At 40.0% G+C, this 14,103-nt stretch overlaps 2 protein-coding genes across 6 annotated transcripts in view; both read right to left on the bottom strand.

The window, feature by feature from the left end:
* Nucleotides 1-14,103, bottom strand: part of LOC121893948 (copine-9-like) — a 165,554-nt gene that overhangs the window by 80,072 nt on the left and 71,379 nt on the right. The gene's annotated exons all lie outside the window — the stretch shown is intronic.
* LOC121893949 (golgin subfamily A member 6-like protein 4) lies at nt 4,116-5,602 on the bottom strand. The gene has a single exon (XM_042406167.1). It carries the CDS (start codon nt 5,228-5,230, stop codon nt 4,124-4,126), a length of 1,107 nt encoding a protein of 368 aa, XP_042262101.1. The 5' UTR covers nt 5,231-5,602; the 3' UTR covers nt 4,116-4,123.

The raw sequence follows: 14,103 nt of genomic DNA, 5'->3' as shown, positions 1-14,103 counted from the left end.
GGCTAAACTGTTATTGTTGTAATTAAACTGCTAAAGTGTACCAGTCATTTTTATTCTGGTGTTTTTGGCTGGTACCAAACAGATTCAGGTGCATTACTATCACCCTCTGGACTGGAGTAGGGCCGATCATTTTTGCATGTTGCCGGAAATGCAAGACGGATTGCAATAACGGATTGTAATCAGACCAACAGCTACACATATATTTGGCTAAGTGTAAATGAAAATGTCTTAAATCACACCTCAAATGTATGGCCATACCATAGACTGTAAAAAGTATGGACGTAGTCACCGTGACATCATCCATTGGTTTGCAAACTGCCGTTCTGAAGCCTTGAGTGTAGCAATTTGACCATTGCCATCTTGGATTTGGCCGTTGCCGTGTTTGATTTTTGGAGCCAGAAGTGACCATATTTGGATGAGAGGATGCGGCTGACCATAGCTTGGTTAGCACAGTGCAATTACAATCTATGGTTAAAAGTGATAATTATAATGCTAATGCTAATTTTCGCTAGTGAAAAACAGGCCTAAAACTGTTAAAACAAAATGTACTCACCGGAAAAACTGATCATCCGACTCATTGATGGGTCAACCGAACGCTGAACAAGGCTTTTTTAGGTGACCACAATATTACAATTAACTTTAGTGAACTGAAAACACACTGTGAAATAGCAGCAGCTACGCCTATATGCAATGGTTACATTATGTAAGCAACGTTGTCACCATGGTGGCGACTTGTCAATCACAACGTAGCCACACCCTAAAGCATACGCTGCTTCATCATCTATTTTACTCTAAATGGGGCCATTTTTTACAAAATGAACATCATGCTGAATTGAAGAAGACTTGAAACTAGCAATTGAGACCATAAACTCATTAGGAAACAGTTTACTGAAGTAATAAATCAAGACAGAAGTAGGGTCATTTTCTCATAGACTTCCATACAATCGGACTTCTTTTTGCAGCCAGTGGAGTTGCCCCCTGATGGCCTTTAGATAGAATGCAGGTTTTTGGCACTTCCGCATTGGGTTCATTTTTCAGCCCCGGAGGTTGCCACTTGGGCCATACTGTGGGTGACCAAACAAGTCCTCCAAATTAAATGACAAAATGTGTAATTTGTAAATGTACTTCACAATGACACAAGGAAATGTTTTCTGATGTGACGCCCCTATTAGCAGTTATCAACATAATTTATCTGTTCCTTCCAAAATCATTACAAATCACAAAATACATACATTTTATCCTGTGTGTCTGGTTAGGATTAGGCACAAAAATGACCTGGTTTGGGTAAGGGAAATACTTCAGTTTTGATTGATAAGACTAGGTCAAAACCTAGTATATGGCTGGACCGTGTGTGGTCAATGTGTGAAATTGTGTGCAATCTGTTACAGAGATAGTCAGTGGTAGTGTCTATAATGAGAATTCCTGGATATTAATTGTTCATCTACAATTTTCTATAGTGGTCCCTGTAATATTTGTTTTTAAAGTGTACTTAAGTAGCATATCACATGACATGGGTAAGCTACATTAGAGTTAAAAAAAAGGTAATAAATGCAGTTGCAACAATACTTTCCACTCATATATTGGGATGTTTGATTTGAAAGAAAACTTATTTTAATTCTAATTATAACTATCTAATTACCTATCTGTTAATTCCTCGTGCTCTTTCATCTGTTTCACTCTGCAGATGTCCCTCGATTTTCACTCCGAAGTGAATGTTTTGTCAGAGTGATGGTTATTTTTTCTGCCTCTTTTCTGGTCAATGATCATGGAGGCTGCAGTGGAAATTGTAAATGAAAGTTTTGACAGCATTTTGGGTGCAAATTCAGGAGGTTTATTTCTGCCTGGTTACCACAGTTACAGTCAAATCAAGCGCACCTGCAGAGCAGCACCCCCACACCAAACTGATATAACGGCTACATGGGTCGCATGTTTTACCTGCAAGGCTCATGTCTGTTGTTTATTATTTGTGATGTGAAAAGAGAAATAAAAAGCTTGCATCCTGGTATTAGCTCTGTTATAACAGGGCTGCCAACTTTCAACTTCAGCTTGGAGTGAGATTTGTTCCCATGGGAGGGGGGTATATGAGTAGTACTTATTTTTATTCATAATAAATTAGTATTATTTGTGGTAAATTGACCCCTCTCTGTGGCCTTGTTTAGTGTCGCAATGCTGCAATAAATTTACTAACCTTTCTCTATGTAGGCCAGCTCTACAACTTTACACAAATAGATCCTGAGTAACACCTGAAAAATTCATAAAATTAGGCAAATGACCAGACCTGTCAAATTAACATGACTGAAATCTGTGAGGTCAGTGATTGAAATCTGTAGCCTAAAATGGTAGTAAGTTACCTAAAAATGTATTATTGGGAATCATGAGAAAGTTTAAGGGCGACAGAGACACACACACAGAGAGCCCCCGTAACCATAGTAACTCACTTTCACTTGTGCCTGCATGCACATGGGCACAAGAGGAGATGAAGAGATGCTGTGCTGCTGTCAGAAGAGCCGCTGACTGAGATTACTTTGAGCAGCATGCATGGGAATACATTACAGTATAGATTTGTGTATATTTCTGACTTCCCCCTGATGATGAATAACTTTAGCCGACTTTGCTGCATTTAACACTGGAACTGAGAGCGTCAGAGCTTGGAGCAGGAAACAGTCCCTTATAGGTTGGGACCACTGAGTAATTTCAAACAATGACACAAAATACATCACTTGGCATGGCCTCTGTGAACCAGCCATCTGACCCAACTGACAAGACCACTGCAAAGTGAACACTTCCTGTCTATTAACAACCAAAACTTTTGAAAAAGATTAAAATTTTTAATAAAATGTAAAACAGATTCAGGTAGAAGCTGTAGCGACCAATCATCAGAAACACCAGTCAATGAACCATTGTGGTGAGTTAATGGTAGTTGTCTCCAGATCAAATGTGCTTTATGGTCGACTGCACTTCTTTGTTGCTTGATTAAATAGTTTCTAATGTACAGATCCAAGAGTGTGTAGGTAGGTAGAGTACCTTCTCAGTCCCAAAAGGGAAACTGCAATGTTACAGCAGTTACTTCACATCACTAAAAACAAATGAGCTAGGTGAGAAAGTACAAGTAAAGTACAATTAAAATGCAATTATATACAATAACCAAAATACACAAAATGGAATGTGAAAATAGAAAAATTGAATATAATAAAAAACTGAGACTGGAGACAAAATATAGGACCATAACTTTAACTCTAATATGTACACTGTGCAATGATAGTAATACACTGTAATAATTAATGTACATTAATGCATGTCAAGTAGATAGTGCTAAAAACTGTAAAGAATCAGTCATTGAATATCAAACAGAATTTACTGTACATGTATATGTATATATGAATAATTTACACTATGTATATACAGTACAGATGGTTATGAAGTGCAAAAGTCGGTGGCAAGGCTAGATTACCAACCAGGCAAAGCTGGATACTAGTCTGGTCCTAATTTTGAGTCTCTGTCTTGTAGAGGGACCCTGTGTCAAAACCTAGTTTTAATACCTTTTTAATTTCAGTTGATATTATGCTTGATGGTGAATATTCTCTAAAATAAATGTGTGTGTAATCACCAACTAACATTACACACAGAAAACACAGGGTCAGGGTACTATTGTGCAAATAGAATGTAGTGGAGGAAAACTGGTTAGTTTCTTGGGCAAAGTAGGTTGGGGAGAACCGGATATTAATGGTTAATAGGGGCCCAAAAGCAGATTAATCTGGCCCTAATTTGCAGTAGTTTGGTTATAGTGTTACAGTGTTTGTCCAGTTTGTAGGGTTTGTATACCAATCCATGTTTCAGCCAACTTCAGGAAAAAATATATTTGGCACCTATTCCCATTCACATGAGGACACACATCTCAATACACAGGAATACTCCCATAGAGACACAGAAATGAATAACCATTTCACTCTGAAATTGTAAACCAACTGGTTGCCCCATCACCATGATACATAACAGAGGTTTGGAGCTTTCAGCGTTGGCTGTAAGACCACTTAACAATTCTAGACATAAACAAAATCAAACAAGTAGAACATTTATTTCTTCAGTATTTTATTGACATTTTATTGAACTATACTATACTATGTTAGTTACACTCTGGATTCTTCCTCTTTCTCCTCTTCAATCCCACGAAGTGGCGGAATCTTTTCCATAACGAGGGCTTCTTATTTTTTGTTGGGAGATTTTCTGCTGAGACATCAACCTCCTCCAGGAGCTTGAGGGCCTGCGAATCACAGAGGGGCACCTTTTCCCGCTGCACCACCTGTAGCTCAGCATTTTTCTGCTGAAGGTCCTGAGAGTCCTCATCCTCTGCCTTGATGTTGGCAGTGAGTTTGAGGTTGGTTAAAGTCAGCTCTTTGAGTTGTGATTTGAGATCCTCAAACTCTTTGGCAAATGACCTCTCCCTCTCTTCCTGCAGGATTCGGATTTCCTCCTCCTTCTGCTGATGCAGATGATCCTTGTTGGTCCTCAGCTTTTTAACAAGCTCCAGATCGGCTGAAATCCTTTCTCCATGACATCTTCTCTCCTGTTGCAGCTCTTTCTGTAGAGTGTTATTTTTTTCTTTCTCAAACTTGAGCTCAGTTTCATACTTGAGCTTGATCTCATTGTATAAAACTTTTATCAGCTCAAGTTCTCGTTGCAGACCCATGTTCTTGTCTTGTTCCTCCTTGATCTGTGCAGTGAACTTTTTTCTGCTGTTGCTGTAGTCAACTCTCACTGCTTCCAATTTTTCAGGCTCATCTTGAGCAGGCTTCACATTGCTGAAGACATTCTGGAGCTGTTGCAACCGTTCTGCTTCGTTCCTTGCTTTCTTCTCCGCTGCCATAAACTTGTTCTTCAAACTCCTCTCTTCCTCCAACTGCCTTTTTACCTCACTCAGTTGTCGGTAAAGCCCTTTTCTCGTCCTGGATTCGTCCTGGTATCTCATCGCACCCTCTCGAGCCACCATACCATTCATGTACTTAATCCTTTGATGGAGTGCCTCACACTCTCTCTTAGCACTCTGGAGGGCCTTGTCTGTGTCCTTCACCTGTTGGTGAAGAGACTCTATTTCTTTATTCTGGTCCTCCAGCTTGGCAGCAAGCGCCTCGTCCTTGTCTTCGTAAGTTTGGACTTGAGCCTTCAACTCCTCTTCTTGTTTAGGGAGTGCCTCCTCTGTCTCACAGTCCAGCAGCATCCTGGCTGACTCCATTTGCTGGTGGATTCAAGCTGTAGAATCACAATCTGTGGTTTCAGTCTGTCTTAAACAGTGTGTCTCTGATTAAAGGTTTTATCAATGATAGGCGTCTCACTCTGATGAACAGGTGCTGTATCTAAAAGGTCTGTATCTGATGAGAGTTTGCTGAATTTTGATATGCCAACAGATGACTTGTATTATGGCATCACACAGCACAAATCCATCCAATTCATGCACATTCTCTGATGTAATTAAGCTCAGAGAATGGAACCATTCCCACAGTGTCATCAGTTGTGGAGATAGCAAATACCATGATGATGTCCGCATATTTTGGTCTACACCTTTTAATCATTGCATTCCAACAAGATGTATACAAAGCATTATACATTAAACTAAATGGTGTAAAGGAGTAGGGAAAGAATGGTTTGCTGGGTAAGAAGAAAAATAATAATAATGAAATGAGAAAGATTCCTGAGAAAGAGTAAATGAGTATTCATGTGAACAAATTTAAAAAATCGATATAAAAACATTCATTTATGATGTGGCACCTGCCCTACAGCACATATCTTACACACACACACACACACAGAAGGGAGTCTTGGCTTGGTCTGGAGGTGTAGTTGTTACAGCACTGTGGGAGCCTGGCATACATGCCACATGGAAATAGGCCTGAGGTGGGAATACACTATGACTGACAGGAGGAAAAATCTCTGACTGTAAGGTCTGATGATGATGATGCATGATGAGAATGTCACGTATTTTGTAATGACAGTAAGATATTGCCTAAACTCTGGAGAAGTCTGGTCATTCTATACTTTTTCTTAATGTCAACAAATGTCATGGAAAGACCAAAACCAATAATTAATGATCTACTAACAAGTATCGCCTGTGTAGCCTGATAGCCTGATATAGCCTGATATATCTTATTCCTCTGTGCCATAGAGCTCCATTGTTGTCCAAAACTATTAAAAACACATCAGTGAGCAACACTTTTGCACTGGGTGACATGTTCCTTCATTACATAAAAAATAAAAAGGGTGTGTCTTGGTCATAATTCAGTTATAAAATCTGAGCATACCACTGACCATCTCTCCTGTGAGGCTGAACACACTGCACGGCAGTAGAGAAGGGTGTGTTGGTGTCTAGTAGTTTTGCCAGGAAGAGAAACTAGCCACAAAAAATAGTCTCCAACAAATGCGTTATTTCCTCTACAGTGCTCAGCTGTTTGAGGAAATTATTGAGCCTTTTTTAAAATGGAACTATATATTTGTGAGAAGTTTTTAAAGTTTTATGCTTTCAGTTGGAACCAATGGGCTTGAGACTGTGTGTCACAGAAAGGCTAGGGAAATAGTACTGAGAGACAATTGTTGGTTCTGATTAAAAATGAGTTATTCTATATTTTTAGATAAGCACTGCTACACTCTTCTCTGTGATGTCTTTGCATGTATTATAAATAATGGATTGGTGGTTTTGCCATCTTATTAGGTTTCCTCATGGATGCCTCACTGTGGAGATATTCTGCATAAAAGTGGTAGGACAACCCTGTGGCAAACCAAGAACACGTCGGGGGGATTACATACATCCCATCTGACCTGGGAACGCCTAAGGATCCCCCAGGAGGAGCTGATGGACATGACTAGGGGAAAGGATGTGTGAACTACTCTTCTTAGCCAACTGGACTGCTGCACTGGAGGAAAGATGGATTAATGGTGAACCAATCCATCTTTTGGCCATGCCTCTGTCCATGACAGCAGCATAGAATATTTCACTAATTCTTGCACAATAAATCTGCCTAATTTTTAGCTTTTATGACCAAGTTTTCGCTGTCCTAAATTAAAACATGATTATTACCCGAACTGCAGATACAAGGATACAGCTATGACAGGAGTGCCACTCAGTCAGTCAGTGAGCATAAATAAAATATGCTGATCAACTGCAAGGTAACTGCTGCTATAAATAACTCGAGCCAGCAAAAAGCTTTCTGACAAAAACGCTCAAGAACCCCTCAAGATCCCTCTCGTCACCAATGCCAGACAGATCGGGGCCTGCCGGTAGAAATGGATCAGTTTTCTTTGCCTGCATCTCCTCACAGCATGGTTGTGACAGGGAGACGGTGGGTGGCGTGCTATGGCATCTCCAGTTAATTATCTATTTGGACAAAGACCAAACACCCCACTGCTGAAATTATGTTCAATGCTTATGCAAGTCTGAGCACTCAGTGTGCCAAAAAAGTGTGCGTACCGCAAATGGAAAGGCTAGGAGAAAAAGGAATAAAGAAGAAGAAGCATTAAAAAGGTGTAAAAATACTTTCAGTGACACAGAGAAGTGCATAAAAAAACGTATTTACAGACTTGCATTACTTGTCTTGACAAATATACAAACTGAACTGAACAAAAAGTAACATGCTGCTCTCACCAAAAAAGGGAGAAGTCCTGCAGAGACTGAAGGATGATAAATGATAAATTAAAGTTTCTTCTCAACTGCTAAGTAACATTAAAGCTGCTCTAATTGTTTTTTTTTTAATCAGTGGATGAAATGATACATAATGTGAGTCATTCTTTGTGACTAACACATAGAGAATGATCAGCCATCGCAGCAGCTCCCCTCAGCTCTATAGAGCATTTTTTCATCTTTCAGCTCATTGTTTTTGTTTTACTGATTTGTTTCAGTCTCACCACTTTCATCTGTGTTGTCTCCAGCCACAGCAAGCACTTGTTTTTTGCTATTCGTGCCAAGCACCAAATCACAGACAAAATTAGCAACTAGCTGGGCAGTGGCTAGCAGCTAAAGAGTCAGATATTTTTTCCAAGTTGCCGGAGACCAAAAACAGAGCTGAAAAGAGGGTAAATATTAGACTCATATTCATCCAGAAACAGAACTCAAAATGAATACCAATATTCCTCTATGTCCTCAGGATGGAACTGTTTGCAAACATGTTCACTATAACAACTAGGGGTGTGCCCGAATACAAATATGTCATTCGGCAAAGCACAAATAGTGGGTTTTTTTCTTACATTTCGGTTACATCACTATCTCAGTCTCTCTCCTCTGCTCTGCTGTTACGTCTATCAGCAGGTATCAACGAGGGGAGTCACATCCACCTGCTACATGATGCACATTTCCTAATTTGGACATCAGTCCCAGAGTCGGGGTTGTTCGCCAGAGATAAAGCTGAGCTACTGACACATGCAAAGTACTCCCAAGGGACTATCTGTAACCTGTTGTTCCCCTTCTCCTTTACACAAAGTTAGGTTGTAAAAAATAGTCAATAAATAAAAGCACAAAGCAATAATCGCCATTGAAATTCTTCCCTACACATCACACAGTGTGCTGTCTCTGTGTTATGGGTGTATAAATAGGTAGAGGTCTGTCTGCAATGAGGTGATAAGTAAAGTTTTAGCTCAGTAGTCAGCACAGTTATCTATGATCTGGGAGACTCCGGTTCAAGACCTGATCTGGGGACCTCCTTTTTAAGGTAGTTTGACAGCCTGAACACTTGCCTAAGTGTTCATGAATATAGTGGTGTTTAATAGTATTCTGCAGCATGTTGTAAAATGGGGCATCATAGCCAGGTTCAAAAAAATGCAGTAGGTCTCTGAGGCCTTTTCCATGTACTGCAGGTAAAGGTCTAATATCTTTGACAATGAAATTCACCAGCATTACAGCAGGGCATTTGATGAAGTTGCTTATTGACTGCTGTTGAGAGGATTTGGATCATTCCTCAGCAGCTAGCATTAGCAGATGCCTTTTCAGAGTATGCATGGCACTTGAACTTTTGTTGTATTTCAGAATGGATGTGCATACTTTACAAGTGACAGTGGTATAGGTTTCATATTTAGTGTACCGCTACTGGTTTGCTGCAATGACCCCCCACCAGGCTCCTCACTTGTTGTCTTCTCTGAGGCATCCATGTTGTTAATGTCATAAATGTGATCAGCAACTATAGTCGACGTCAAACTTAAAGTGTCATCACAAAGCAGTAAAGTCAACAAGTCGACTATTCAACTAGGAAGCAACCCCTATTTCCTACATCTCATTTGAAACATTTCATTTAAGATGAGAAGTTGTAAAACTCTCTGGTTGTCCTTCTCTAACCTCCACAGTTAGTATTCACTTTTCTCTCTTGCGTCCTGTATTTTATTATTTATGTGCAAAGGCATCATTCAAAATGTAAATGAGTCTTAAGTGGTGCACACCAGAGTTGAGTGTATTTGGGTCGCAGAGTATGTTGTGCTAGTATTACCACACCTACAGTACACTAGTAAGGTCTGAGTCTGTTATCAGAATTTCCACTGAGATTTGTTACAGAGCTGGAGAGACCAGAGACCAAGAAATTAAAGTTTCATCCAAATTGATATATCCAAGGTCTTCTCCTAATTGCTGAGAGGGTGCGGTTTAATTAAGAGGGTTAAATCCAGTGGTCACTGATGAGCTGTAGAAAACGCTAAGAGGGAGGGAGATGTAAATGAGTGGAGCAAAGAAACCTGCCATAACATTTTTCATCTGAATCTTAATCTTATCAGGGCCAAAACGCACTCACAATGTGGAACGTAATTACAGGGATTTAAGTGAGTTGCCAGGATGCTGCTCTGCACGTCTATAAGGATGAGGAGGGAGAGAACAAGGACAAAGCAGCTAATAAAAATACCTATCGGCAACACACATCCCAGACATTTTGAGTTAGACTATTGTATTCTGAGGTGATTTAACTGTCACAGTGACTCAGTTTAATAACTTCCTGAATGGTTTCAGTCAAGCACTGCATCATTTAATTTTGAACCACAGTCTACATGAAAGGGCTGAACAGGACCAAAAGGATAAATTTATTCAGCCGGGCAGTGTCTGGGCTGAACAATGACAATCATTCTATCTTTTTTTCGTCACAGTGTTCATTGTTTAAACAAAGCTATTATAAGCACTGTTAAGAACACCAGGCTTGTGTTTCAGCAAGCGGTAGGTTGGGGGAATAGGGTGATGGTGGTGGTAGGTGTACTGTCACCTCCCTCCTTCACTGATTTAGCCTGGCCCCTCCAGCTCATATATCTCAATAAAGCACCTTGACAGCTTGTTCCTCCTGTAAATTGATGTTTGCCTGGATTTAATTTATTTGGGGAACGTGACTCTATCCTCTGTAGTGGAGGAGATTTAATTATGCATGTATGAAATAAATAGGAAGGCCTGGGTAGCAATTCATGGTGGCACAGTGACCTATGGATGGGCTCAGTTATTGAAATGGATGTAGTGAGAGGGAGAGAGGACAGGGAGTGGAAGGAAGGAAATGGCCAGAGGATGGTGTTTTTACATCCTTTTACTCCATGATGGAAACTAACAGAGCAAGTATCAGCTCAGTGGCAGTGCACTATTAACTCTCCAGGATGTCTCTGGAGCTGAAAAGGAATGCATTTAGGAATGGTGAAGTCCACCCAAATTTATTTTCTATTGGATGTGAGTGAATTGCTTCACAAAGCATTGTGGGATAGTTGGTGGCATAGGAATTTAAAGGGGGGGGGGGGGGGGGGGGGGGTAATTATGTTTTACTCTTAAAGGTTAACTCCCTCCCAGTATGCAAAGTGCTCCTGTAGCCAGGAGCCGTTAAGCTGAAAATTGCAGAGTATGCCTTGTACGTGGATCAGATTACTTTCCCGCCACTAACTAACCACTTCGGAATTTGTTTGTGACTAGACGGCTGTTTTGGTCTGCACCAGAGTATGATTGCTGTGTTCATCTGCCCAAACCAATCGTCCTGAAGAGGAAAACAAAACAGAATCCCTTTCAACCGGACTAAACAATGTAGATTTGAAAACACCCCAGATGCACATTTATGGCCATTTGAGAGAGTTTCTGTGTGGGTAAATTGTGTTGTAGCTGAATAGTGGCTCTTCTACAAGAGGCGCTCCAGTGTGTGTGTGTGTGGGGGAGTGTCTGTACATAGCCGTAGCCCTGCTGTTGATTGCAGTTACTGTTTGTCAGCCCTACATATATAATGAAGCTCTGAATATAGCACAGTTATTGGTGGGGTCATGTGCTCTGTTTATTGCCACAGAAGAGGAATAAATCTCTTGTTCATGTACGTCTTTCTGTCCGCCATCACTTATCAGACTTGCTTTACGAACTTTTGAACTTTAAGGCTCATGTGGGGTACATCACCAAACCTGCTTTTTATCATCTCAAAAATATCTCATAAGTGCAGCCATTTCTCTTTCTGAATGACACAGAGTGACTTATGCATGCTTTTATCTCGAGCAGGCTGGACTATTGTAATGCTCTCCTATCTGGTCTGCCAAAAACAGTTGTAAATCATCTACAGCTGAATCAGAAATCTGCGGCCTGAGTACTGACCAGGACCAGGAGAGAACACATTACACCTGTTTTCAAGTCCTTAAACTGGTTGCCTGTCAGTTTCTATATTTATTTTAAAATTATTTTACTTGTTTTCAAAGCACTTCATGGTCTTGCACCAGCCTATATGTCTCACATGCTTACAATGTATGAACCAGTACAGCCCCTCAGGTCCTCTGTCACAAGTCTGTTAGTTGTTCCAAAGTGCAGGACTAAAATCTTTGGTTAGGCAGTTTTTAGCTTTTATTTCCTTTGAGCTGCTGGAACAGTCTGCCTGAGGATCTGACAGTTTGTGACACACAGTCTAGTTACATGAGGTGCACAATGGGTGTTCCACAGAGGTCAGTGTTAGGTCCCCTATTATTTAGCCTATATATTAATGATCTCCCTCAACAGTGTCATGATGTAGAACTGCAAATGTATACAGATGACACTGTTGTGTACACACATGCAAAAACAGCTGAGTTAGCAACTGCTAAGCTAACAATTGCTTCGAAAGCATCACACATTGGCTTCATCAGTCATGTCTGAGTCTAAATGTAAGCAAGACAAAAGGTATGTTCTTATCTAAGACCATGGTACAACCTCCTAACGCTGATATTCTCATCAAAGGTGAAAGGATTGACATAGTCACTGATTTTAAATATCATGGTGTGACACTGGATCCAAATTTGAACTTTATGGTTTGAACGTGTTAAAAACAGTTCAAACCATAAAATACAACTTAGCAAATTTTAGACATATTAGAAACTGTCTCTTTGGATGCAGCCAAGATATTTATGCATGCTATGATTCTTTCCCATATATCTTATCGCATTACATGTTGGGGGCAGGCTGGAGAAACAGCCATATGACCTCTTGAGTCCTTATACAAACTCTAAAAACTCTTTGAGAATTTTAAGATTATTTTCAAATTTGTGCCTAGTTCATAAAGTTTTAAATGGTTTGGCCCCTCTTCCACGTGACTTTGTATACACTGCCTCAGTAAGTTCTATTAGATCTTCCAGAATATCCTCTATACAAGATTGTACCATAAAATTTTGTCGCACTACATTTGGGTAGTCAGCTTTCTCTGTAAAAGCCACAACTAAGTGGAATGCCATACTTGACGATTTGAGGAACCACAGTTCCATCAGTACGTTTAAAACCAAATTAAAAAGTCTGCTAAAAACTACTCAACAAGCTTACATTATTAATTTCTAGTTGATATTGTGGGTGTATGTGATGCACTACTATGTGTTGCTTTGTATTTTGTATTATGTGTTCTGTATGTTTTTTGCTTTGTGCTGTTTGTTATTGTTCTGTTATATGTTTTAATTGTGACCTGCTGAAGGGACTTCAGATGTTAGCTATTAGCTATAGGCTATCCCTGGTACAGTACATCAAATGGTAAGATTTATGTTTGACACTGTACATGGTCCCAATAAATAAATAAGACATCAGGTGGAAGCAGTGTTGATATCTTAAAAACTTAAAACCTAAAACCTACCTCTTCAGCCTGGCTATTGATTAAGAAGGATTTATAGACATTATTTATTTTATTTTACTCACTTTTTATTGTATTCATGTTGTAAAATTTTATTTTATCTGTTATTTTATTATTATTTATAAATGTCAGTGGAGGAGAAGATAATTACTCTTTTGTATCATGCTTGCCTCCACGATTAAAGGTACAGACAGAGTCTCCATTCACACCTGTCATTTCATGATTGCCCCACACCATCAGTGGCCCTGAACAACTGTCATTGTAGCAATTAATTAGTGGTATTGTTGTCATTTTATCACCTTATCAGGTGGCTTCTGCATTTTTACAAAACTAGTTTAAATACTGTATTGGCCCAGTGAAGTTGATTATAAGACAACCCCTCTGTGTGATGTCACGGCGTCTGCTGGGGCTGAAAACTTCAAGTTTGAAAATGAAACAAATCTGTTGGTGTGGAGATAGAAATAAGTGAGGTTACCAGACCTCTGTAGCCCACTCATCATCTCTGCTGGAGGCTAGCAGCTCCAGGCTACATTAGCCGGTACTAGCATAACACACCCCAGTCTGTACAGTCGAGTGAATCAAGTCAAGTTGCACACTCATTTTTTAAAAACTGTCCATCATGAGTCCGATTGGTGCAAGAGGAGTGCGATACTAAATCAGTGGAGTACTCAATTAAACATATTTACAGTGCCAGTTAAAAGTTTGGACACAGCTTCCCAGACTATCCAGACTTTTTACTGGTACTGTATGTTTAATCAAATTATCACAAACTAAATGGACACACAACAAACATGGGGCAGGTAGTGTTGCAGTGTAGGAATACTGGTTGGTTTCTTGGGAGAATGTATGTGTTGGGGGGTTAACAGCTGCCTATAACTGATTTCTGCCCTGGGGCTGCCTTGCTTGTTAATCCGGCCCTGACTGTAAAGCTCAATTTTTTGATCTGTCAGGGGCGTTTAATCCCTAAACTTGTACTTTAGTCAAAGAGAGCAGCAGGAAGCTGTAGCAGACTGAATAGCTATGGACTATGGTGGAGAGGTGAGAAACCTGGTCATGGTTCAAC

Source organism: Thunnus maccoyii, chromosome 3 (genome assembly GCF_910596095.1).
Source record: "Thunnus maccoyii chromosome 3, fThuMac1.1, whole genome shotgun sequence".
In the NCBI taxonomy this organism is placed as follows: domain Eukaryota; kingdom Metazoa; phylum Chordata; class Actinopteri; order Scombriformes; family Scombridae; genus Thunnus; species Thunnus maccoyii.
This window is presented reverse-complemented; position numbering and strand designations above follow the sequence as displayed.

Bases quoted from the DNA above. Each gene is read 5' to 3' on its own strand.
- LOC121893949 (XM_042406167.1), bottom strand. From the start codon at position 5,230: ATGGAGTCAGCCAGGATGCTGCTGGACTGTGAGACAGAGGAGGCACTC.